General features: G+C 47.1%; 1 protein-coding gene across 1 annotated transcript in view; it reads right to left on the bottom strand.

Moving 5' to 3' along the window:
* The window catches only part of SCP2 (sterol carrier protein 2), a 97,607-nt gene that overhangs the window by 36,261 nt on the left and 33,553 nt on the right, over positions 1-27,793 (bottom strand). The window contains exons 8-11 of the mRNA XM_068238983.1: positions 25,382-25,468; positions 18,884-19,034; positions 16,223-16,370; positions 14,009-14,116 (exon numbers count right to left, since the gene is read on the bottom strand). Coding sequence (XP_068095084.1) covers positions 14,009-14,116; positions 16,223-16,370; positions 18,884-19,034; positions 25,382-25,468 — 494 coding nt within the window. The remainder of the gene's footprint in view (positions 1-14,008; positions 14,117-16,222; positions 16,371-18,883; positions 19,035-25,381; positions 25,469-27,793) is intronic.

The following is a 27,793-nucleotide window of genomic DNA, read 5'->3' as shown; positions in this document are numbered from 1 at the left end:
TCAGGCCTTAGTATGTATCTATTTCCAAGAACTGCAAACACATTTTATTCATTTTGAAGTAACCCTGTGATCATAGCTCCCAACTGTCCCTCTTTTGGAGGGACAGTCCCTCTTTGAGAGCCCTGTCCCTCTTTCCTCCTCATTTGTCCCTCTTTCAGGACTTTATCCCTCTTTCTATGTAAATATATATATTCCTCTACTAGAAAATGTGTTTGATTGACTCTAACCTTTATTCCCATCCTTTAAATTGATATATTATTAATTTTAAAATGTTAATACAAAGGAAAATAAACCATGATAGAAAGGACCAGTGTGGTATTAATTATAAAACAACATATTTTTCTTATGAAATCTTTATGGTATGCGTGGCTAGGGGTGTGACAGGGGCGTGATCAGGGTGTGTGGCAGGGGCGTGGCTTAGGTGTCCCTCTTTCTCATCTCAAAAAGTTGGGAGGTATGCTGTGATCTAGCGCTGGGACCTTCTGGAAGTTTGAATGGATGATGTGAAATCTATTCCGTATTGTAATTATGTATAATAGTAAGTGCCACATTTTTACGTGAAATTTTGCGCAAACGGAACTGGCACATTACAATGATCACTAGGACAGAGGGAGGCACAAAGGGGGGGGAAGGGGACAGAGGGCTGATCTCACCCTGCTCACTCCATTTTCCAGCTTATGCCTTCAGTAGTGAGATACCAGTCAATTGCAACAAAGTTCCAGGCACAGGAACAGCTTCTTCCCGCAGGCGGTAACCATACTTAATGCAGAACCACGCTAGAGCTGTTAGGACTTGAAAGCATTACAGTATAGAAGGAACACTTCTCACCCTGTTTACTGCCACTACAACTTACATACTGTTCTTCACTTGTAATATCTATATTGTCTGTCCTTGTATTGTTATGTTTGCAACTGCTAAGTCAAATTCCTTGTAAGTCCAAACCTATACGGCCAAATAAATGGATTCTGATATTGCAGATATAACTGCAGGGCTGGATTTACCGTAAGGCACTGTAGGCACGTGCCTACAGGCGCCTGAAGATGGAAAGGCGGCTCACTGCCCGCCTCGCGCGCCTCCCTCCCTCCCTCCCTCCTTCCCTATGCAGAGTCCCGAGCAGAGTGTAAGTGAGAGGTTACTCATCCAGCTCTCAGTATTCCACTGACCAGATCTCCCTTCAGTCGGGGGAATCTTTATCCATCTATCACTTGGGGACACATCTAGCTACTTAGTATTAGATTGTCAGACGTACCCTCAATATTAAGGGGCACCGGAGGCTAACTAGGTTGGGCAGAGGTGACAGCTGGGCCAGCCAGTATACTTACAGTGTGGTTAGGTGGGAGTGTGTAGGTACATGGAGGGCGGAGTCTAAGGTGCCAGAACATTTGTGCCTATAAGCCCCCGTGATGTAAATCTGGGCCTGTAAAACTGTGACAGCCATAGAAACCTGAAGCACACCTTGAATTTTGCTTGGCCAATTTTATCACCTCCATGCAGTATGAGCCCCAACAGATATTGAATACTACGAACAGATTATGTAGGTAAACTCTCATACTAGAGCAGGCATGGGAAAACTCGGCCCTCCAGCTGTAACGGAACTACAAGTCCCACGATGCATTTGCCTTTATGAGTCATAACTGTGGCTGTCAGACTCCTGCAATGCATTGTGGGACTTGTAGTTCCTTAACAGCTGGAGGGCCAAGTTTGCCCATGCCTGGACTAGATAGAAGTGGTAAAACTGGTGAATGATTGGCCAATCAAAATTGGATGTTTGTACCAGGATTAAAGGGGCACTATGGCGAAAAATTGAAAAATGTTAAATATGTGCAAACATAGAAAAATAAGAACTGGAAAGAAGAAGACGGATTCCGGAACTCCAAATGCAGAGATACTTTATTTAAGCACGGTGACAGGCTTACAACATTGTTAGAAATGTGCCAGTGTCGATAGAAATATAAGTACGTTTTTTTCCAGAGTAAAATGAGCCATAAATTACTTTTCTCCTATGTTGCTGTCACTTACAGTAGCCAGTAGAAATCTGACAGACATGACAGGTTTTGGACTAGTCCATCTCTTCATAGGGGGTTCTCTGCAAGGCTTTTATTCTTTATAAATATATTTCCTAAAAAGGATTTAAACAATGATGCTGGCCAGCTTCCCTGCTCGCTACAGTTTTTTGGCAGTTGGACAGAGCAACTGCCATTCACTAAGTGCATTTGAAAATAAATAAATCCCGAAGAATCCCCCCATGAAGAGATGGACTAGTCCAAAACCGGTCTCTTCTGTCAGATTTCTACTACCTACTGTAAGTGACAGCGACATAGCAGGAAAGTAATTTATGCCTCATTTTACTCTAGAAAAAATGTACTTCTTATTTGATTATGTTTGCACATATTTTAAATTTAAACATTTTTTGTCATAGTGCCCCTGTAAGACAAAGTTTCACTTTGACAAACTGGCTTTGGAGTGTCTGTAACAGAACACACGAGTGAATTATTTGACTTGTATACACTGTACTATAGCTGTATACTATAGTCACATCAGGGGAATTATTCTGGCTGGTCAGACTCTGGTTAGTTTCTCTGTACCGCGTTTGTGAAATAAAGAACTCTGACCCTCTGGCCAGTAAAACGCATCCAGTGTATTCCGTTATCTCCATTCCCTCAGGTGAAGGTCCGCGCAGGTCCCGTATCTGATCTGTGTCAGAGGGAACCAGTGGGGACAGGAGTGAAGTTCAAGGTGCAACCTATAAAGTCTTCCATCTCAGAGGCACGCAGATAAAACAGAGAAGGACTTCCATAATATCTGACCCCCAGATAATATCTGTACAGCCCATGTTTTCCAGCATAACTTACGACATCTGCTCTGCCCTTTCACCCAGATATCTCTCAGGTGTATGTGTACAAGATCTGAGTCATACGTATAATACACCAACCGGCTACAACAATAAAATCACAGATGAGAGGGGAGCGCATAATATGGAGTCTTGTTAGAATGGCTCCTGACAAGAGGTGGGCTATACTAAGCAGCGAGTATACAGTATCTAGCGGTGATGGGCACATTCGACCAAGAGACCAATCTCTCTATGATCGAATCTGATTAGAGAGAGAGATCTGTTGGCTGCCCAGACACCTCAGGCCAAGTCCTGATCGATTTCAGCATGAACTCTCTCGGGAATTGGCCTAGTGGCGCAGCATCCCCCCCGCACGTCTCAAGTGACTTCCCCGCATAGCACCGGATTGTGTGTGACGTCACACACGCACCCGTGCTACACGCCGGAAGCCACACGGGACACGAATGGAGGACGCAGGAACAGCTGGACACTCGCTGCATCTGGTGACAGGTGAGACAGGCACAGGCACCGGTGGGAGCACATAAACAGTTGTGGCGGGGGCGTGGCCAGGGATTCTGTCACATTCGTCTCAATGGGCTCTATTCACAATGCTTCTCATAAAATAAAAAACTTCTTTATCATAATAATAATTGATAAAAATAACCTTTCAGCACATTAACAAGCAAAATAATCACTCAAATTAAGTTCTTCCGCATGCATGAAAAAAGGGCGTCCTGAAAAAAGGGCCCGGCTGGATAACAAAATCTGATAACGATAAACATCGTTGTTGAACTTGGTTAACCATAAACATCGATGTAAAAACAGACGGGAGATAATGACAAAAAGGTATTAACGTTAAAAATCGTTAATTAATTCAACAATACAGCTTAACCCAACCCTACTCTCACACAGAACCCTCCCCTGGTGGTGCCTAAAACGTACCACTCCCCTGGTGGTGCCTAACCCTAATCACCCCTTCCCCCCCCCCGATGGCGCCTAACCCTAACCACCCCCCGGTGTTGCCTAAAACTAACCCCCACCCGGGTGGTGCCTAACTGTAACCACACCCCTGGTGGTGCCTAACCCTAACCACTCCGTCTGCAGAAACACCCTTTTACACATAGAAACAATAATATCTTTGAGAACGTAAAATTTGTACATACAAACGAAATAATAAGACAAAAACAATTACATTGCAAGCTTCTAAAACGATAACATACTTCAAAAACTTTAATGTTCTAATGTTCTCAACGATATTTATCGCGGCGCTTTTTTCTGCTTTTTTCGCTGTATTAACGATAATTGCATTAGAGTCTATGGCGGCGCCCTTTTCGTCCACTAGCCGCCGGCGCCCTTTTTTCCTGCTACTGTTGTTCCTGATTAACTTCATTTCAATATTACTTTTCTTACCTTAAAGGGATACTGTAGGGGGGTCGGGGGAAAATGAGTTGAAGTTACCCAGGGCTTCTAATGGTCCCCCGCAGACATCCTGTGCCTGCGCAGCCACTCACCGATGCTCCGGCCCCGCCTCCGGTTCACTTCTGGAATTTCAGACTTTAAAGTCTGAAAACCACTGCGCCTGCGTTGCCGTGTCCTCACTTCCGCTGATGTCACCAGGAGCGCATGGTGCAGGCACAGACCATACTGGGCCTGCACAATACACTCCTGGTGCCATCAGCGGGAGTGAGGACACGGCAACGCAGGCGCAGTGGTGTCAGACTTTAAAGTCTGAAATTCCAGAAGTGAACCGGAGGCGGGGCCGGAGCATTGGGGAGTGGCTGCGTGGGCACAGGACGTCTGCGGGGGACCATTAGAAGCCCCGGGTAAGTTCAACTCATTTTCTCACGACCCCACTACAGTATCCCTTTAATTATATTATATTTTTGCTCTTTGGAAGCTTAAAAATGTAACATAGATAAGAAAACAACGAAAAACAGGTAAAAAAAGCTTTGTGAAACATGCCCAATATCACACGCTGTTACATCCGCACACTTGGTCGACCACGTCAGCCCGAGATTTCCCAGCATGTTCGATCAATACATTCGACCAATTTTACCTCAAAATTGGTTGAATTGTCGATCAGGCATGCTTGTTGCGGCACAGATTTTCATTCCGACTCCATAATAATTATCGAATTCAGATGGCTGATCAGCTGCAAATTTGCCAGATGTATGGCCCCCTTTGCTTCTTAAAGTTCTTTAGTACTGAGCACGTCCTGGTGGCTGCAGCTCTGAGTCCACCAGGAGAAAAGTGCAATATAAATGTTCTGTGTCTTGTCTTAAACGAAGGACAAAGGAGCAAGAAAAGGTTTCCATACACGGTACAATTTTTTTTTTTCTGGATTCGACCAATCCGATCCAATTTTTCGGTTGATCAAAAGATCTAAAGGAAATCATTCGAGGTGCCGCATAATTGGCACAATTTTGGGAGAAATTATCAAAAACGCCGGAAAAAATGGTTGGGTTGAAAAATCAACAGCACAAAGTTTGACTTTGACCAACACATAACGCAAGATCGGGATTGACATTCATCACTAGTTTGCTCAAATGTTTTGGTTTCCTGCAGTCATTAACTACTTATCGTTTCAGGACACAGATTCTACATCCTAATTATTGCTGCTGTAGGTTTTAGGATGTAGAATCTACGCCCCAATGGCGCACGGTCCTGTGAATGATTGCTGCTAGCAAAAATCATTCAATAAAGTTAGGCATAGCTTAAAGAGAAACTCCAACCAAGAATTGAACTTTATCCCAATCAGTAGCTGATACCCCCTTTTACATGAGAAATATATTGCTTTTCACAAACAGACCATCAGGGGGCGCTGTATGACTGATTTTGTGCTGAAACCCCTCCCACAAGAAGCTCTGAGGACCGAGGTACTTTTGGCAGTTTGTTACAATGTAACAAGGTTCACAGACAGGAAATAGCTGTTTACAGCTGTCTCTAACAGCCAAAACAGCTAGGAGCAGCTACATAACCTGCCCACAGTAACAATGTCACCATGTAATAAATGTCAGAATGTAAATCGGGGAGAGGAAAGATTTTACAATGAGCAAACACTGACTAAATCATTTATACATAATTATTGTAAAAATGAAGCACTTTTTATTACATTATTTTTACTGGAGTTCCTCTTTAACTTATGACGACTGCTCTGCCCTTTAACCTGCTTGATTTCAGCATGACACCGCCTGCATGCCCCCCTGCAACTCCCAGAATCCTCTGCTGTCATTCGGTTACAGTGAGCGCTGTACCACCACATGGTGCGTGTACTATGTGGCATGTGTGTACCATGTGGCGTTTATGTGGTTCGTGTACCATGTGGTGTGTATGTGGTGCGTGTACCATGTGGCGTGTATGTGGTGCCATGAGGGGCGTGTACCATGTGGCGTGCATGTGGTGCCACGAGGGGCGTGTACCATGTGGCGTGCATGTGGTGCATGTATGTGGTGCCATGAGATGCAGGCACTCGGTAACGGGGGTGACAGAGGATGACACTGGGAGCTGTGCCAACAGGACAGGTGAGAATGGACACAGCATGGGCACATTTTACACTTAAGGGGACAGGAGCTGGGGGATCCATCGGTCGCCGTTACCACCGCGCACCCAATCAATCAAGCACTTTTGACCGAGACTTTCCAGCATACTTGACCAATCCGGCCCAAAATCAACTGAATCATCGATCGGGTGGACATGTTAAGGCACCGATTTTCCTCCACTTTAAGAGAATTATCAAATTGGATGGTCGATTGGACGGCAAAAATGCTAGATGTATGGTCAACTTAAAGTGTATATAGCTTTTTTTTTTTTTTTTTTATAACATTGCGTCATTCTTTAACCACTTCACCACTGAGGGGTTTTACCCCTTGAGCACCAGAGCAATTTTCACCTTTCAGCGCTCCTTCCATTCATTCGTCTATAACTTTATCATTACTTATCACAATTAAATGAACTATATCTTGTTTTTTTCGCCACCAATTAGGCTTTCTTTAGGTGGGACATTATGCCAAGAATTATTTTATTCTAAATGTGTTTTAATGGGAAAATAGGAAAAAATTTAAGAAAAAAATGCATTATTTTTCAGTTTTCAGCCATTATAGTTTTTAAATAATGCATGCTACTGTAATTAAAACCCATGAAATTTATTTGCCCATTTGTCCAGGTTACAGGTTATAAAACCATTTAAATTAAGTCCCTACCGCAATGTTTGGCGCCAATATTTTAATTGGAAATAAAGGTGCACGTTTTTCAGTTTTGCGTCCATCCCTAATTACAAGCCCATCGTTTATAAAGTAACAGTGTTATACCCTCTTGACAAATATTTAAAAAGTTCAGTCCCTAAGGTAACTATTTATGTATTTTTTTTTTTATTGTAATTTTTTTTTTGAATTACAAAAAATAAATAAATTGGGGAGTGTGGGAGGTAATGAGTTAATTTTTTGTGTAAAACTAATGTATGTGTATATGAAAAATGCTTTAGGGTGTAGTTTTACTATTTGGCCACAAGATGGTCACAGTAACTTTTTGTTTATGTGACCTGCAAGCGTCCGAAGGACGCTTGCAGGAAGTGCTATGAGGCTGGGAAACTTTTTTTCTTTCACAATGATCGCGCTGCTTCTCGTAGAAGCAGCGGATCATTGCGGGGCTTAGATCAACGAACGGGAACGTTTTCCCGTTCATTGATCTCCGGGCGAGCGTGCGGCGGTGTGCATGAGAGCGGGAGTGCGCGCACGAGCGAGCGCGGGCAGCGGCGGGAGCACAGGAGGTACGGATATCTCGGTCCCTGGGGATGAAAGGACGGAAAAAGGGACGGAAATATCCGTACGGCTGAAGTAAAGTGGTTAATATTTGCAGTTTACAAACTACATTCTGCATTTTAAACCATGAAACAGAGCAGAGCTAATGACTCTTTGACCTCCCCTGCAGTAAAATCTTATCTGAAGTGGTCTTTCACTGTTTCTTTGATGTATAAGTGCTTCAGAAAATAGCATTGCTCTCTGACTAATTGGAGAGCCCGGAGAAGCTCTTTTGCATGGATAACAAGTGAAGTTTCTTAAAAAAAAAAAAAAAAAAAAAAAAGTTTTACTCACCTGGGGCTTCCACAAGCCCCCTGCAGCTGTCCAGTGCCCATGCAGCCTCGCTCGGATCCTCCTGGTCCCGCTGGCAGATTCTTCCGTTTTCGGCGACAAGCGCCGACAGGCCTGGGAACGCAAGTGATTCTTCGTGTTCCTGGCCGCAATAGCGCCCTCTATACTGCTAGTGCAGCCAGGAATGCGAAGAATCACTCGCGTTTCCAGGCCTGTCGCCAAAAACGGAAGCAGCTGCTGGTGGGGACAAGAATATCCGAGCGAGGCTGCGTGGGCACACAGAACGGCTGCAGGGGGCTTGTGGAAACCCCAGGTGAGTAAAACTCTTTTTGTAGCCTCAGTGTCCCTTTGACTCTCCCTGTACTGGAAAACAATTTCAGACTCATATCTGTGCTGCTAATGTTCTATTTCTTAGCTGTACTACACATACAATTCATCATCTCATAACTTTATTTTCACTTTAGATTCCCTTTAAGTGTTTAATAAATGATGGTTAAAGTGGACCTGAACTCTTGCACAGGACACAATGAAAACATAACAGAAATACATCCTGTATGTATTTAAAGTGTTTAGCCTGTGTGATCCCCCCCTCATTTGTGTCTAATCACTAGTTGTAATTTGATCTCCCCCCTGTGTCACATGACTGCCTATGGCAGATAAGGCCATTTGAAAGCACAGGCTGGTAACAATATGTCTGCTTCCATGAATCACGGAAGTAGAAACTGTGCAGAATTATTTAATGATTTGTATAAGCTGTAACAAAGAAATGTTTTTTTGTCTAAAGGTTATTATGCTGTGGTGTATCTTTTAGAGCATTCATGTCAAACTCCGGCCCGCGGGCCAAATCTGGCCCTGGGAGCCAGTAGATTTGGCCCTCGGGTGGTTTCCCCACTTTGCATTATGTTTGGCCCACTCTAGACCACCAGAGAAGCAATACTGGAGAGTAAGCCCTAGATCACCTGGGAAGCCATATGGGGAGGGGGACAGCACTACATACCAGGGGACCTGTATAGGAGAGGGAAGAGGGCCACTAGACACCAGGGAACTGTATAGGAGAGGGAAGGGGGCCACTAAAGACCAGGAAACTATATAGGGAAGGGGGGGGGGGGACCACTAAACATCAGGGAATTGTATAGATGAGGGAGGAGGGCTATTAGACACCAGGGAACTGTATACGGCAGGGAGGTGGCTACTAGACATTGTGGTCGGCCCGCAACTTGGTTCCCAGAGCTCAATTGTGGCCCACTTTGTATTTGAGTTTGACATCCGTGTTTTAGAGCAGAGAGTTTTGAGTTCAGGTCCACTTCAAACATTCAGTGTAAAAACTGAGGTACAGGGTACAATTTCTTAGTACCCCAGTAATTAACACATCAAGGCATAAAGAACGGGTTTTTAGTTGGGGATGAAGATCAACTCTGTACAAGTGGCACTGATCAATGTAAAACAACAGTTTATAATAGTAAAACCCTACCATGTGAAATACAACCTCCGCACATGGTGTAGTAAACAGATAGACTACCTAGAGGTGCCACCCGGTGTGCATTTGAAATGGTGCAAATTATTGTTCATTCACAATCTTACAATGCTGAAAGGCAAGCAAACAAAAGCCACGCAGGCCATCTGTTTCATGGATAAAGTCTGCTTCATGCACAAGTCTAACGATTTCTGTAGTTTGTGTTTGTAAAGCAATATATGCAAAGCACACTAAATGCAGCCTATGTGGTTACAGATCGAAGTCCATGCAAAACAATAACCTGTCATAGCACTGCAGCGGAACAGTCTGTGTGCAATCACAGTCTCACAGTCTAGCAGAAAAGGCCAGAGCACTTAGGAATAGCTAACAGTTGCATATGGAGATGACCGCTAGCTTCCAGCTAGGAGTAGGGATCTGTACGCGCATCCAACGTTAACCTGCAGATGACTGGCCAATTTTACTGGCCCTAATTTACATTCTGACATTTATCACATGGTGAAAATGTTTACTGCTGGCAGGTGATGTCACTGGAAGTAGATGCTGCTTGCTTTTTGCCAGTTGTAAACAGCTGTTATTTCCCACAATGCAACAAGTCTCCCACAGTGTGATGTCAACACCATGGTGCTGACATCACACTTGTGGGAGGGGTTTCAACGCAATATCACCCATACAGAGCCCCTGATGATCCGTTTGAGAAAAGGTAAAGATTTATCATGGGAAAGGGGGTATCAGCTACTGATTGGGATGAAGTTCAATCCTTGGTCACAGTTTCTCTTTAAACTTAAAGGACAACTGAAGTGAGAGGGATGTGGAAGCTGCCATATTTATTACCTTTTATGCAATACCAGTTGCCTGGCTGTCCTGCTGATCCTCTGCCTCCTAGCCATAAACCCTGAACAAGCATGCAGCATATCAGATGTTTCTGACATTTTTGTCAAATTTGACAGGATTAGCTGCATGCTTGTTTCTGGTGTGATTCAGAAACTATTGCAGCAAAATAGATCAGCAGGGCAGCCATGCAACTGGTATTGCTTAACCTCCTTGCCGGTCCAATTCCCGCCGGCAAGGGGGCAGCGCAGCACTTTATTTTTTTATTTTTTTTTAAATCATGTAGCGAGCCCAGGCTATCAGGGCTCGCTACATGATAGCCGCTGAGCAGCGGCATCCCCCCACCCACTCCGACTGCCTCCGGCGATCAGAGTAAGCAGGAAATCCCGTACAGAACAGGATTTCCTGCTGGGCTTCCCCGGTCGCCAAGGCGACGGGGCAGGATGACGTCACCGACGTCAGAGGGAATCCCGATCCACCCCTCAGCGCTGCTTGGCACTGATTGGCCAGGCAGTGCACGGGGTCTGGAGGGGGGAGGCACGGCGGATAGCCGGCTAGCGGCGGTGATCGGATGTTACAAGCAGCTAGCAAAGTGCTAGCTGCATGTAACAAAAAAAATTATGCAAATCGGCCCAGCGGGGCCGGAGAAATCCTCCTGCGCAGGTTACCCCGAGCTGAGCTCGGGATAACTGGCAAGGAGGTTAAAAGGAAATAAATATGGCAGCCTCCATATCCCTCTCATTTCAGTTGTCGTTTAAAAAGGAACCTATAGCTATTAAAAAACAAAAAAAGTTGAACTTACCTGGGGCTTCTACTGGCCCCCTGCAGCCGCGCCAGTATAAAATGATCCCCTGGGCCCCCGCAGCGACTCTCTCAGATTTGTCTACTGATCCATGTTGATGACCACTGCACGAGCGTCCTCGATCACACTGCAGCCGCCAGAAGCATCCTGTGCAGTACACTCCCGGTGACAGGAGCGTGATGCTGCAACCAGGGCCACACAGCACAGGCGCCAGGGGCCATCCACTGGCTCAGTGGCTGAAAATGAAATTGAGTCACAGTGGAGGACCGGAGGATCGGTTTGTCCCGGTGCAGGCACAGGGCGGCTGCAGCGGGCCAGTAGAAGCCCCAGGTAAGTTAAACTGTTTTTATTTAAATCACTTTAGGTTGTTTTTTTATTTATTGTTTTTTATTTAAGTATTTATATAGCGCCGACATATTACGCAGCGCTGTACAGAGAATATTGTCTTGTCACTAACTGTTCTTTAGACGGGCTCACAATCTAGTCCCTACCATAGTCCTATGTATGTATCATGTAGTGTATGAATCAGTTTTAAGGCCAATTTTTAGGGGGAAGCCAGACAACGGGCAGGTTACTTCAATTTTAAAGTAACATTTATTATGAGCTCCAAAAGTGCAACGCGTTTCACGGTAACAGTCCCGCTTCTTCAGGCAAACAATTTTTGGAGGGAGCAAAGTCGGGTCAAGAGTTGATCATAATAAATGTTACTTTAAACTTGAAGTAACCTGCCCGTTGTCTGGCCATTTTTTCAGAAGGGAGGGGAGTCCACCCACTTCCCTCTTTTTAACAATTTTAACTAATTTTACTCTACTTGGCACCTCTGTTGTTATACCACATAATTGTTTAGTCCACCCTGGGTGGAGGGGTGTATTCCCTATTTCCTTCTATCTACAGAGAGCAACTTCTTAACCCTGAGCGGGGTCAGGTTACAATTCTCCCGCCTGCTTATCCAGTGGTTGCCTTGGAGGCGACCCGTCCTTGTGAGTATAACCATTGTGTGTGTTTGCATCAGACATCGCCTCATTAACATACTACACCATATCGGGCTCTCAATTCTCCCCCTTCCTTTCAAGATTGATTATGAAGTTTTGGATTGCTTCTTTATCACCCTTTTTTATTATTTAAAAAACAGGCAGAAAATCCTAAATCAATTTTCTATTTCTAACAGTTACTCTTTAAGTCATTATTCTGAAAAACTCTCATGTACCCAATATCAGTATACGAACGTTTATCGCAACAGAAAGTAAAGTCTTCTGTACATACCGGGTTTCCCTGAAAATCAGACACTGTCTTATATAAATTTTTGCACCAAAAGATGTGCTAGGGCTTATTTTCAGGGGATGTCTTATATTTCTATGAACACACAAGTTCCTGTGCTGTGTCCTCCTGCCTTCCCCACTGTGCCGCCTCTTCCTCTGCTGGCTCCACCTCTTGTGTACCACTGTCCCCCTTGTACCTTTAGTGGCCTCCTGATGCCCCCCTCTGTACCTGTGTCCTTCTATCTAGTCCTCCTGTGTCCCCCTATGTCCTCTGCTGTTCCTCATGTCCTTCTGGTATCCCCCAATAGCTACTTTTTTTCAATAAATTCAGTATTTTATTTTGGAATTGTGCAGGTTGGAGATTTCTTGCTTCTGGTATCTCCCTGCATCCTCTTCTTCCCCCCAGCTCCATGCCACTGTGTCCCCAAGCTTCAGCCTATGGGGAAAGAGTACGACAACTTGTGTTTCTACTGGAGCCAATGGTCTCGCAGGCGGGACCATGGCTCCACTATTGGGCCAATCACTGCACTCGCTGATTAGCAGTGAGTGCAGTGATTGGCTCAATGACAGAGCCATGGTCCTGCCCAGGAGACCATGGGCTCCGGTAAGAACACAATTCGCCATATTTCCCCCTTACTGCCGCTAGGGCTTACTTACGGGGGAGGGGTTATTTTTCGAGCATGCTCAAAATTCCTGCTAGGGCTTACTTTCTGGAAATGTCTTAAAGTGAACCCGACGTGAGAGTGATATGGAGGCTGCCATATTTATTTCCTTTTAAACAATACTAGTTGCCTGGCAGTCCTGCTGGTCTATTTGGCTGTAGTAGTATCTGAATAACACCAGAAATAAGCATGCAGCTAATCTTGTCAGTTCTGACAATATTGTCAGAAACCGCCGACCTGCTGCATGCTTGTTCAGGGTCTATGGTTGAAAGCATTAGAGGCAGAGGACCAGCAGGACAGCCAGGCAACTGGTATTGCTTAAAAGGAAATAAATATGGCAGCCTCCATATTATTGTCACCTCAGGTTCCCTTTAATTTCAGGGAAAGAGGGTATCACATGTACACGGGGACAAGCCATTTATTCCATCCAAACGAAGACGGACACTGCACTCTCCCATATATCCCAAACTAGGGAAGGTCAATGAGATGCGAAGAATTCTGAGTTGAGGCAAATTTTACGCAACTTTGGAAATTAATCAAAGGCAGAAACTTCTAAATTAGTGGCATCCCATTGGTCACCCTTAAAGGGATACTGTAGGGGGGGGTCGGGGGAAAATGAGTTGAAGTTACCCGGGGCTTCTAATGGTCCCCCACAGAAGTCCTGTGCCCACGCAGCCACTCCCCAATGCTCCGGCCCCGCCTCTGGTTTACCTTTGGAATTTCAGACTTTAAAGTCTGAAAACCACTGCGCCTGCGTTGCCATGTCCTCGCTCCCGCTGATATAACCAGGAGCGTACTGCACAGGCACAGACCATACTGGGCCTGCACAGTACGCTCCTGGTGACATCAGAGGCAGCGAGGACACGGCAACGCAGGCGCAGTGGTTTTCAGACTTTAAAGTCTGAAATTCCAGAAGTGAACAGGAGGCGGGCCGGAGCGTCAGTGAGTGGCTGCACGGGCACAGGATGTCTGCGGGGGACCATTAGAAGCCCCGGGTAAGTTCAACTCATTTTCCCCCGACCCCCCTACAGTATCACTTTAACCATAGCAGAGCCCAATGTCTGACCTGTGGCTCCGAGAGGGTGTCCCTTGGAGATCAAACCACCGCTCGGATTGATGACCCAGCGACCGCCGTAAGTGTTGTCTCCTCTGTCAACCAATTCCCCGGCCCGTCCTGGAAAAAGAAGAAGTCATATTTATTGTAACGGTTTCATTACTCAGCACTTTATAGACCAATGTAAAGCGGATCTGAGATGAAAAACGAACTATAGCAAGTAACTTGTCTATATATCTTATACAGTGGTGTAGCTAAAGATTATTGTCCTCCATAGAAAAACTTTCACGGGGCCCTCAGATGTAGGCTTGAGAAATGCCAGATGCCCCTACCCTATGGATATGAGTTAACTGGCCAACTTACATTCTCATGCAATCTACTCTGTATATAGTCTATGGGCACTGAGACAGAGCCTGAAAGAACGCAAGACCATTAAAAGTGAATGCTTCAAGTACCACCTGGGCCCCCTCTGCTCCAGGGCCCCATAGCAGCTGCTATGGTTATTGCTACACCCCTGAAAAGTTTAGATAGTTCACAAAGCAAATCTAGCTGCAAATAAATTCAACAGTATATGATTATTTCTTCCTGGGATACAATGAGAGCAGCCATATTCTGCTTGTCATCATTACACAGGTAAGCTGCTCTGCATCTCCACCCCTCAGCCTGTGAAAACGCTACTCCCCTCTCCTCCTTTCTCCTCCCCCTTGCTTAAAATCTCTGACTGGTAATGCCTCCTCCTTCTTCGGGGAAAACCTCCTCCTCCTCAGACTGAGCTCCCATAAGCCCTTGCTATATGGGACTCAGAATGCCTAGGCGCTGGAGGAGCTGTAGGCGAGGCTTGTTTAGTTTATACAGCAGGAGGAATGGCAGCACTTTCGAAACGCATACCTGAATGACTACTGGACTAAAATACACAGCAACACTCATTGCAGGCACAAAGGGGGAGACATAGCTTCAGTGAGGAGTGAACCTATACCTGAGTGATTTATCTGCCAAAATGTGCAGAGCTCCAATAACTACTGGACTAAAATACACACCTAGCTTACACTACAGGCAAAGGGGGATGTTAGCTTCAGTGATAATATGTGCACAAATTATAACCTAATAGACTTCCCCACGGCGGTAAGGTACCCCCTTGGGGAAGACCTAACGCTAATCTAGCGATAAAAACACAATATTTTCAGTGCAGCCAGTCAAACAAATGGTATACACATTTCATAAAACAAACATACAAACTGGTGACAGCGCTCATGGATGCATCTGATTGCAAGCCTACAGAGGCAATGCAGAGCCCCTCTGGAACTAAATACAGGCCCTGAATGCAAAGCAGATGCAAATTGTGTACTAAGTACACAATTTGCATCTGCTTTGCATTCAGGGCGGTACACAATTTGCATCTGCTTTGCATTCAGGGCGGTACACAATTTGCATCTGCTTTGCATTCAGGGCGTGTATTTAGTTCCAGAGGGGCTCTGCATTGCCTCTGTAGGCTTGCAATCAGATGCATCCATGAGCGCTATCACCAGTTTGTATGTTTGTTTAGTTTATAGGACCCCGGATACACGGAGGGTAGTGAAAACCAATGCAAAAACGCATCTCCCTCTACACAGACAGCTTTGGACACAGAAACTGATCTGTTTCCAGTGTCCCAGCCTTGTCTGTTGGTGGGGAGGGAGCCGCCATGTTGGAGGGGGTAGCAGGCATGAAGGGGAGGGGGGGTTGGGCCACTACCCTCCCTCACCTGGGACCCCCCCTTCCCCGCCCCCCTCCAGCTAGTTTCTTTTAAAATCAATCCAGCAGCAAGTGGGCATCTCCTTCACTTCCTTGCGTTCCACTGCATTACTTCCGGCAATGCCGCCCTCTGTACTTTATTGGGCGGTATTGCAGGAAATGATGCGGCGAGCGGTGGAACAAGGAAGTGAGCGAGTTCCCCGCTCGCTGCTGGAATGATTTTAAAAGAAGCTAGCTGGAGAAGGAAGGCGGAAGGGGATACCCAGGTGAGGGGGGGGTCCGACCTGCCTGCTACTCCCCCCCCCCCCCCCATCCACAGGCAGGGCTGGCTCAGGACTGGGAATGTATGCTGTAAAAGGGCAGCATTTTGAAAACCGCATCCGTTTGGCATCTGTTTTTTTGAAAGACGGACACGGATCCACGGGTTCTGTTCTGCAAACTGACAAGTGTTGCTATGGAGACTGGGCTGCTTTCTTTAGTAGACAGGGAAATCACCTTGTGGACAAAGTCCCAGGGCCTCATATGTGATGAGCTCATTAGCAGAGAAACAGTCATGGAGCTCGATGACGTCCACGTCCTGCGGCCTCACCCCAGTCTTCTGGTAGCATCTCTCTGCAGCAGTCTTGCTCATGTCATAGCCGACCTTTCAGAAACACAAATACAGATACAGTATCATTGTATGGGTACACCTTGGTAAAAACATCATTAGATGGTTATGGTGGCTGCCATATTGGTTTCCTTTTAAACAATACCAGTTCCCTGGCAGTCCTGCTGCTTTTTCTGGCACAAGCAGCGTCTAAATCACACACCTGAAACAAGCATGCAGCTAATCCAGTCTGACTTCAGTTAGAAACACCTGATATGCTGCATGCTTGTTCAGGGTCTATGGCTGAATGTACTAGAAACAGATGATCAGCAGAACTGCCAGGCAGTGACGTAGGGCACTCACACAGGGGACCATGCACAGAGTCACAGATGGCCCGTTTTAATGGGGGTGTGAGGCGAGGCAATCACAATACTTACGTTTGCCGGGATCCATGCGCCACATGTATCTGCACTGTATGCGCCTCCTGTTGCTCTCCCTCCCCTAACTACCTATACAGGGGCAATTGGCTACCTATACTGGAGGCACTGATGCCTGGCTACCTATACTGGAGGCACCTATGCCTGGCTACCTATACTGGGGGCACCTATACCTGGTTACCTATGATGGGGGCGCCTACACCTGGCTACCTATGATGGGGCGCCTACACCTGGCTACCTATACTGGGGCGCCTATACCTGGCTACCTATACTGGGGCACCTATACCTGGCTACCTATGATGGGGGCGCCTACACCTGGCTACCTATGATGGGGCGCCTACACCTGGCTACCTATACTGGGGCGCCTATACCTGGCTACCTATACTGGGGCACCTATACCTGGCTACCTATAGCTGGCTACCTATACTGGGGCACCTATACCTGGCTACCTATGATGGGGGCACCTATACCTGGCTACCTATACTGGGGGCACCTATACCTGGCTACCTATACGGGGGGCACCTATATGGGAGGCACCTATGCCTGGCTACCTAAACTGGGGGCACCTATATGGGAGGCACCTATGCCTGGCTACCTATACGGGGCACCTATACTGGGGCACCTATACCTGGCTACCTATACTGGGGCACCTATAGCTGGCTACCTATACTGGGGGCACCTATACCTGGCTACCTATGATGGGGGCACCTATACCTGGCTACCTATGATGGGGGCACCTATACCTGGCTACCTATACTGGAGGAACCTTTACAGGAGGCACCTATGCCTGGCTACCTATACGGGGGGCACCTATACGGGAGGCACCTATGCCTGGCTACCTATACGGGAGGCACCTATGCCTGGCTACCTATACGGGGGCACCTATATGGGAGGCACCTATGCCTGGCTACCTATACGGGAAGCACCTATGCCTGGCTACCTATACTGGGGACACGTATACCTGGCTACCTATACTGGGGGCACCTATACCTGGCTACCTATACTGGGGGCACCTATACCTGGCTACCTATACTGTGGCACCTATACGGGAGGCACCTATGCCTGGCTACCTATACTGGGGGCACCTATACCTGGCTACCTATACTAGGGCACCTATACGGGAGGCACCTATGCCTGGCTACCTATACGGGAAGCACCTATGCCTGGCTACCTATACTGGGGACACCTATACCTGGCTACCTATACTGGGGGCACCTATGCCTGGCTACCTATACTGGGGGCACCTATGTCTGGCTACCTATACTGGGGACACCTATACCTGGCTACCTATACCTGGCTACCTATACTGGGGGCACCTATACCTGGCTACCTATACTGGGGCACCTATACTGGGGGCACTGATGCCTGGCTACCTACACTGGGGGCACCTATACCTGTCTACCTATACTGGGGGTACCTATACCTGTCTGTATGAGAGGATTGTGTTTAGTTGTGTGTGGAGGGTGCTGGCAAATGGTTTCTGATGCTATAGACCAGTATGGAGGTGCCTGACAATAGGTAGCTGTACTGAGGAGACCTGGCACTAGAGCAGGTAATATACTACTACATCGCTGCTCTACTCAGCACGGGTGTTTAGCATCTACCAAGGATGGGATGGGAATTATGTGGATAAATTGCCTCAATTCCTCACTGTGGCTGTGGGGCATACCTATGAATGTGTCACTGGGAGATTTGGGCGCAGGATACAGCCAACATACGGCTCACCCTGCTGCTGCACAAGTCCCGGCGTTGTTAATTACTATTCCCTCTCCGGGCTGCCATGGATAGTGGGGGAATGATGTAATTCGGTTCCCAGCTATTGCTGGCGGCCAAATTACAGTGTTTTAAAAGTAAATTGAGCTCCGTCATTTGACGGTGCCCAAGTTACTCACTGAGCGCAGTTATAGCCGTAATTCCGATTACAGCCTATGGTGGCGCCGGCTGCGCCCAAATCTCCTGTGCGGTTTTAACAGCGCTCGGCTGTGGGCTGCTCCTGCTACAGCTAAGCCAACGCTAATCTTACTTGTACAATCTTGAAGAGAGTTTGGGGTCCCCTCTCTAAAGGCTGGAAGGCAACCAGGAATCAGCTAAGAAGATCCTACCTTGTGGAGAGCTTTGTGACATCATTCTTACCGCTTTAATGCAGCTATTATCGTTGAAGGTGCTGGCGAGGTCGGTGACCATCTCCTGTGCCAGGATCTCCACCGCCTGCCGCTCCAAACCGTGCTTCCGCACAAAGTCTTCACTCACTACGATGGCTGCTGCCGCTCCATCCGAGGTCGGGCTGCAGAGAACACAAAGTTACAGAGGCTGCTGAGAGGCAAACAGAATATAGATTGTATACACAGTGGCATAGTGGTCAGCGCTCCCGCCTTGCAGTGCTGGGTTCCTGGTTCGTATCCCAGCCAGGTCAACATCTGCAAGGAGTTTGTATGTTTTCCCTGAGTCTGTGTGGGTTTCCTCCAGGCACTCAGATTCCCTCACACATCCCCAAAAACCTACAAATAAGTTAATTGGTTCCCCCCTAAATTGTCCCAAGACTATGATACATACACTACACGATACATACAAAGACGTATGACTATGGTGGGGATTAGATTGTGAGCCCCTCTGAGGGACAGTTAGTAACAAGACAATATACTCCGTACAGCGCTGCGTAATATGTCGGCGATATATAAATAATAATAATAGAATCTGATAATTTCCTGCAGTTACCATCATTAAACAGATACAAGAATAATAAAGTGCTCCCTGTTCCGTATCAACAGAATTACTTTAAACAGCAGTATAGTAAAACAACCACAAGATGTCAGTGTGTGTAAAATGTGATAATGATCTCTGTGGCATTGATATTTCCTGTATTCACTCTGTATTCTCACTGTTCTAAGTAAGCTGCATTTTCTGATGGCGGTGAAAGTTTTATCTCTGCATGTACAGAGTGCCTATCTGCGTACAGCCCACTCTGCTCCATCACTCCCACCATCTGCACATAGTGGCGGCAGCTCCGCAGATGGCCGATTCAAGAATCTACTAATCACTCAAAGTCATCTTTGAATATGAATAAGAAAAAGTGGTACTTTCATATTATTCCATCTGGAAAGTTTGGCAGCTTTTTGTTAAAGTTCTGTTTGCCTTCCCAGAAGGACCTGAAGATTTTTGGAAAGCTGAAACTCCCGGCTTTCTGTTGCCCCGGGTCCTGAGTCGGTATAATGCTCAGTTCCCAAGTTATGGGGTTTTGAAGGAGGGGTTTCCCCTGAACTTGGCTGCAGAAAGTGCAATTACAGAAGTACGGAATGAACCCGACATGATGATAAGCGGCACACCCGATAAGTCTTCTTCCTTTGCAGCATAAATCTGTGTCTTCAAAACTTATGTCAAGTGCCCCGGGTCTCATTACAGATGAAGGAGCAGCGCAGCTATACACCCTCCTCTCCTCTCTGTCTTACGCTAGGTCCACACTAGGCACGGTTGCAGGACGGACGCTGCAGTCCGGGATCAGGGGAAGTACCACCAGGCTGCAAACTGATCCGTTTTCATAAAAAGTGCATCAGTTTTGCATCAGTTTCCGTTCAGTTTTTTACCCCAAAACACGGACAGAAAACATCTCTGTCATTAGGAAGGTAGTGGGAGGATTTTTTGGGCCAATAATAAAGTTCAGGCTATCCGTTTTTTCATCCGTTTTTGGTGCTATTTTGCCCGTGGAGATGGAGTTGCGTGTTCTCATTGCTTTTCACTACCCCTGCGTGTATCCGTGGTCCTGATCCGTTGCGTGAAAATGCAGCAGATCCGGACCTTCCGTTCAGATTTTGAGAACGGGTCCCCGCAAACGCAGACGGATCAGTTCTTATCTTGGGTGAGGACGGCTGCTATTTTTAACATTAGTATCTGAGACTCATCAGGGCTGAAAAACGGCCACGGATACGTTTCCGGACCTAGTGTGGACTAGCCCTTACTGGCATGGGCAAGAGACTGAATTCCACTGTGCTCTCTGCAGCAAAGTGCAGGGGACACCCGTCCCCCAAACCCCCCTAACTTGGGAGTGGGCCATCGCATTGACTCAGGACCCAGTGCAAAGGAAAGCCGGGACTTTCAGCTTACCAAAATATAGTTAGATCTGGCTAAGGGATCAAACAGAACTTTAACGAAAAGCTGTCAAACTTTCCAGACGGGATATGTAAGTACCGAAAAGGTTTATTGAAGCCACACACAATGTACATGCATAAAAGGTACAACAATACAGTACAAGTCGGTAGGGCCAATAAAGACAAGAAGAACATATAACAATACAAGAGAGTACTGCTGGGATTTGCTATTTATTACGCTGTATAGGGAGTTTATTGCCACTGTATTGTTTTTCAATGAATAGAAATGTGGATGTGCTGTTGAGCGCTTCACCTTTCTGTATGCTATTTCTGTATGCTATTTTGTTAAGGTGGTGACACCCCCCATGGTGTAGCGATCCAGCACTTCACACACATTTTGAGGAACCTTTTGAAGGCAGCAATATATAAAGGTGGCCATACACTGGTCGATTTGCCATCAGATTCGACCAACAGACAGATCCCTATCTGATCGAATCTGATCAGAGAGGGATCGTATGGCTGCCTTTACTGCAAACAGATTGTGAACCGATTTCAGCCTTAAACCGATCACAATCTGTGGTGGTGGTGCTGCGATCGAACGGAATGGATCGAAATTCGGCATGTAGCGCGAACGATTGGCAGCAGATTCGATCCCAGTGATCGAATCTGCTGTCGAAACGGCGGCAAATCGGGCCAGTGTATGGCCAGCTTAAGAGTGGTGCTGTAGTTGTATTAGTAGTAAGGTGCAAGTCAGAGGAGCGCACTAGGCACTTATCTTTATCTAAAGACAAGAAGAAGATAAACAGATAAGAACAAACATAATCCTAGGTTAAGGGTGAAGCCAAGTCCAAAAAATAACCGAAGAAACACAGAGACATAAGGGGCCCATACATTCAGCCGATTTTCTGGCCGATCGATCGATCAAAATCGATCGATGGATCGCAAATCGGTTGGCCAATCGACTGATCGACGGCCGATTTCGATGGATTTCCATCGAACTGGCAGGGTGGAAAATCTAGGTCGATCTGATGAAAAAAATGCCATCAGATCGAATTTCAATAGATTTCAAACTGAAATTATTGGAATTCTATCCTAGTAAAAAATCTTCTAAAAACACATCAGATAGATAAGAATTCCATCTGATGATCTATCTGCTGCTAATCTGACGAGTGTATGGCCACCTATAGGGCCTCAAAACATCAGATACAAGGTCTAAAAAAAAAAAAACAACCCCTCAATAATGAAGGGTCATAAACCACGATAGGACGTCCATTCTTAGCATTATAATCGATCTATAATCTCTACACTAGCATAATAGACTATCTGTTAACATAATTAGGTCAAGCCTATCTTTAACGAGCTGTTTGTCTTATATAGGAACTTTCCATTTGAAAGCTAGAATATACAGTATCTGTACATACAGGGCCGGTCCTTCCATGAAGCAAAGTGAACCACGTGCTTCAGGATGACAACAATTAAGAGGGTGACAAGAGTCGGCTCCCCTCCCCCACATGTCCTCTTCCTCGCACCCCCCGTCTCCCATTCACTAGATGCCGCTTCACTCACCTCCAGCGATAGGATCTCCTTCCACCTGACCTGTATCCATGGCTACAGCGGTGCCTCATGTGACCGGTTACGTGATGGCTGCAGTAGTGTCTGAATCACACCAGAAACAAGCATGCAGCTAATCTTGTCAGATCTGACAATGTCAGAAACCCCTGATCTGCTGCATGCTTGTTCAGGGGCTATGGCTAATAGTATTAGAGGCAGAGGATCAGCAAGACAGCCAGGCAACTGGTATTGCTTAAAGGGAAATAAATATGGCAGCCTCCCTATCCCTCTCACCTCGGGTTCACTTTAAGTCGCATGCAAGCCAAGACTCATTGCGTCTCATTGAGAATCTCTATTAACTACTTTCGGACCAGGGTGATTGACATCTACGCCGTTTTGGTGGGCTCCTGGCTGGCCCGATGTAGATTTCAATCACCATCCGCAGCGCGCATTCGCCATTTTCATCGCTCCCCGACGATCTCGCCGCTCAAACCCGACGTCTCTTGCCGCAGCTCACTGGCTCTGCCTGTCTCTATGACGGCAGAGTCATGTGAGCCGGTCAGGAGCTGCTTTCATTGGCTCCTGGCCGTGTCTATCAATGTAAGCCGCTCCCATTGGCTTACATTGATAGACACAGCCAGGAGCCAATGAAATCTGCCCCTGACCGGCTCACATGACTCTGCTGTCATAGAGACGGCAGAGTCTATGTCCTGAGGATCCCGGCGTGCGGCGGTGACAAAGGTTATGCGTGGCGATTCGTCAGGATTTCGTCGTTCTTGTACCAGCGGTCTCTGGTCCTTAAAGAGACTCTGAAGCGAGAATAATTGTTGCTTCAGAGCTCATGGTTAGCAGGGACACGTGTGCCCCTGCTAAACCGCCGCTATAGCCCCGCTAAACGGGGGTCCCTTCACCTCCAAACCCCCCACTGCGACACTTGGTCGCAGACTTGGTCGCTCCTGGAGGCAGGGCTAACGGCTGAAGCCCGGCCTCCAGTCACGTCTATCAGTGGCGCATCGCCGCCTCTCCCCCGCCCCTCTCAGTGAAGGAAGACTGAGAGGGGTGGGGGAGAGGCGGAGATACGCGCTGACAGACACGCGTGGGGCAGGGCTGCAGCGGTTAGCCCTGCCCCAACCAGGAAGCGCTCCCCCGCTGCACCGAGGGGATTTGGGGGATCAGGGACCCCCGTTAAGCCGCGGGATAGCGGCGGTTTAGCAGGGGCACACGTGCCCCTGCTATCTATGAGGTCTGAAGCGAGATTTATTCTCGCTTCAGACTCTCTTTAAGGGGGCAGAGACCAATGGTACTTAAAGGAGTACTGTCAAACTTAACCACTTTCTGTCTGTAGCATAAATCAAAATTGCAACAGCAGTCTGTGCGAAAACAGCATATCTTTCTGCTGTGCAGTGTAGTTGTTTTTTTTTTTATTTACCTAAGGGCTCTTTTCCACTATGAAATGCGATCGCGATTGCGATCGCGATTCCGATCGCGATCGCAATTGCGTTTCAATTTCCACCATGCGATTGCGATTGAGCTACTATACTCATTATAGTCCAGCTTAATCGCATACAAAACGCGGCAGGACAACGATTGCGATTTGACCAAAATCGCATCGCAATCGGATCGCACTAATGGAAATTGCTGCTGCAGTTTCCATTCGTTTAATGTACCTTGCGATTTGCGATCAGAAGCAAATCGCAGGCTAGTGGAAAAAGGCCCTTATAGACGGCATCTGACACACTGACGGCGACGGGGAATGGGGCAGCTCATTACGTGAGAGGGGATTCCTTTTTTACAGTACGGCAGTGCATTATCCTACTTTCACGTTCCCCCACATCAGAGCGCACTATACAGCGAGTGACCCGCTGAAGCCCGCTATGAGGAGCGAGAGACAACCGCTCTTGCTCCTATTCTGCCCAGCCAATCTGCCGTGTGTCGGGCTGCCTATGCTACGCAACGGCAAGCATAAGCTGGAGGAGGGCGCGTCACTGCTCCTGAACGCATCAGAAGCAGGAGCCGAAGGGAAGGATCATGACGCGCCCTCCTCCAGCTTATGCTTGCCGTTGCGTAGCATAGGCAGCGCGACACACGGCAGATTGGCTGGGCAGAATAGGAGCGAGAGCGGTTGTCTCTCGCTCCTCATAGCAGGCTTCGGCGGGTCACTCGATGTATAGTGCGCTCTGATGTGGGGGAACATGAAAGTAGGATAATGCACTGCCGCACTGTAAAAAAGGAATCCCCTCTCACGTTATGAGCTGCCCCATTCCCCGTCGCCGTCAGTGTGTCAGATGCCGTCTATAAGGTATATTTAAAAAAAAAAAAGAAAGCTACACTGCACAGCAGAAAGATATGCTGTTTTGGCACAGACTGCTGTTGCAATTTTGATTTATGCTACAGATAGAAATTGGTAAAGTTTGATAGTACTCCTTTAAAGGGATACTGTAGGGGGGGGGGGGGGGATGAGCTGAACTTACCCGGGGCTTCTAATGGTCCCCCGCAGACATCCTGTGCCCGCGCAGCCACTCCCCAATGCTCCGGCCCCGCCTCCAGTTCACTTCTAGAATTTCTGACTTTAAAGTCAGAAAACCACTGCGCCTGCGTTGCCGTGTTCTCGCTCCTGCTGATGTCACCAGGAGTGTACTGCGCAGACACAGACCATACTGGGCCTGCGCTGTGCGCTCTTGATGATATCAGCGGGATCGAGGACACGGCAACGCAGGCGCAGTGGTTTTCTGACTTTCAAGTCTGAAATTCCAGAAGTGAACCGGAGGCGGGGCCGGAGCATTGGGGAGTGGCTGCGTGGGCACAGGATGTCTGCGGGGGACCATTAGAAGCCCCGGGTAAGTTCAGCTCATTTTCCCCCGACCCCCCTACAGTGTCCCTTTAAGTGATTAAATACAAATCTGGAAGTCTAAATGAGGGTTGATACAGTATACTGTCAAGCAAACATTTCGAACTTGCTGTCCCAGAGTCTAGCTTTATAAAACCCAGCACCACATACCAGCACTGAAGAACTGTGAGAAAATCAAAGACTTTCCGGGATTTCTCCACCTGATCCAGAGTGTATTCATCCTGGAACTGGGAATACCTGCGACAAGAGATAGAAATATAGTAAATTAAAGAAAAACTCCAGTGAAAATAATGTAATATAAAAAGGGCTTAATTTTTACAATAATTATGTATACATGATTTAGTCAGTGTTTGCCGATTGTAAAATCTTCCCTCTCCCTTATTTACATTGAGACATTTATCACATGGTGACATTTTTACTGCTGACAGGTGATGTCAGTGGAAGGAGATGCTGCTTGTTTTTTTTGGCAGTTGAAAACAGCTGTTATGTCCCACAATGCAGCAAACCATGGTCCTGACATCACACTGTGGGAGGAGTTTCACCACAATATCAGCCTTACAGAGCCCCCTGATGATCCGTCTGTGAAAAGGAGTAGATTTCTCATGGGAAAGGGGGTATCAGCTACTGATTGGGATGAAGTTCAATCTTTGGTTACAGTTTCTCTTTAAGCTGAAGTTACCACCATGATTATTAGGTTTCCCCCCTCGCGGCACCGTCCAACAAACAGGTGAGGGACTAGGGACGGTCTGAGAGATCCTAATTTTGATTTTAACACAAAGTTTATGCTACATTTGATTGGTCAGTTTCCAAACTGCATAAATTTACATCAATTTGGGAATGATTAGCACCTCACTGGCTCATTCACACGTGTAAACGCAAAACTTGCGTGGGCGATTTTACCACGATTACCGCGGTAAAAATCAGTACATTTTGCGCTTTTTTTGCTATAGCGATTAGCGCTTTTATAGTATGATAGTCGCGATCACTCTTCACTCGTGGGAAACCGCTGCAAGCACTGTGTTTAGTGATCGCTGCTACTCGCGAATCAATCGTCGGCAATCGTGGCAGTGAGATCGCTGTCATATAGTGAATATTGTGCTAGTGCTTTAAAAAGCGCCAGCGGTTCAGCGATTACCGTAGCAGTAATAGCCCTGGTGTGAATGGGCCCTTTGTGTCCAGTGAACGACTGGCTGATGGTTCCTACAAAATATAAAAACGCTACACCAAAACGCTCCAAGAAACGCTAGGCATGATTATAAAATCATTAGGCACATGCCTAGAATCACCGTAAAAAAAATCACTTCAAAAAGCGCTAAGCGTTTGCGATTACGCTAGCGCCTTTTGGTATGCACTGGCCCTCAGTCTGCTAAGAGGAAGCTAGGAGGGAGAAGAGATCTTTAAGGGCTGGAACTCACAAGAGCGGTTTTGTGAGCATTTTGGCAGCGCTGCGATACGCTAGCGTTTTGCCAAAACGCTCAGCTAATGTTAATGGATGGGGCAACTTCCACAGGAACGTTTGCGTTTCCCAAAAACGCAAACGCAGAATATGCAGCATTTTGGGAGCCTTAGCGCTTCAATGTTAAGTATACAAACGCTAGCGTAATCGCTTATCAAAACCTAAACGGAGCGGTTTTGCTAGCGTTTTGAAGTTACAGCACACTGTATCAAAAATTAAAATTGAGAGGACCAATCAGGATTAAAACATGAATCACTAAACGCTACACAACCGCTGACACATAAAATACACTTTTTAAATACGCTCCCTAAAACGAGCATGAATCCGCTTGCAAACCGCTCATACAAAACGCTAGCGGTTGCGTTTAGCGTTTGCGGATTTCAGTGGGTTCCAGGCCTCAAAGAGACATGTGAAGTCTGTCATACTTATTTCCTTTTAAAGGGAACCAGAGCTAAAGTAAAGAAAAGATTCTATACATACCTGGGGCTTCCTCCAGCCCCATACGCACCGATCGCTCCCACGCCGCCATCCACCGCTGCCCGCATCTACAAGAACCGGCTCCCGTCACTGAAATCATCGGAGCCGGGCTACGCTGGACAGGTGCGCCCTCTACGTATCTCTCCAGCAGCTGCTGCAGAGATACGCAAACAGCGCACTTCTGCTACGCTAGACTGGCTCCGACTGACAGAAGAGCGAGGAGCCGGTCCTCGTAGATGCGGGCAGCGGTGGATTGCAGCGTGGGAGCGATTGGTGCGTATGGGGCTAGAGGAAGCACCAGGTATGTATAGAATTTTTTCTTTACTTTAGCCCTGGTTCTCTTTAACCACTTGCCGACCGCACACTCATACCGTGCGGCAGCAAAGTGGTAGCTGGAGTGCCAGCGACGCAGATCTGCGTCGCCAGGTGCCTCCCTAATTAATCAGGAAAGGCCGCTCGCGCGAGCGGCCGTTTCCTGTTAGATCACGGAGCGGGTCTCTGAATAGCCTGCGAGCCGCTGATCGCGGCTCGCAGACTAAATGTAAACGCAGGAGACGTTTGTCTCCTTTGTTTACATTGAACGGCGCTGCTGCGCAGCAGCGCCGTAAGGCAGATCGGCGATCCCCGGC

This window comes from Hyperolius riggenbachi, chromosome 6 (assembly GCF_040937935.1).
Source record: "Hyperolius riggenbachi isolate aHypRig1 chromosome 6, aHypRig1.pri, whole genome shotgun sequence".
Classification (NCBI taxonomy): domain Eukaryota; kingdom Metazoa; phylum Chordata; class Amphibia; order Anura; family Hyperoliidae; genus Hyperolius; species Hyperolius riggenbachi.
This window is presented reverse-complemented; position numbering and strand designations above follow the sequence as displayed.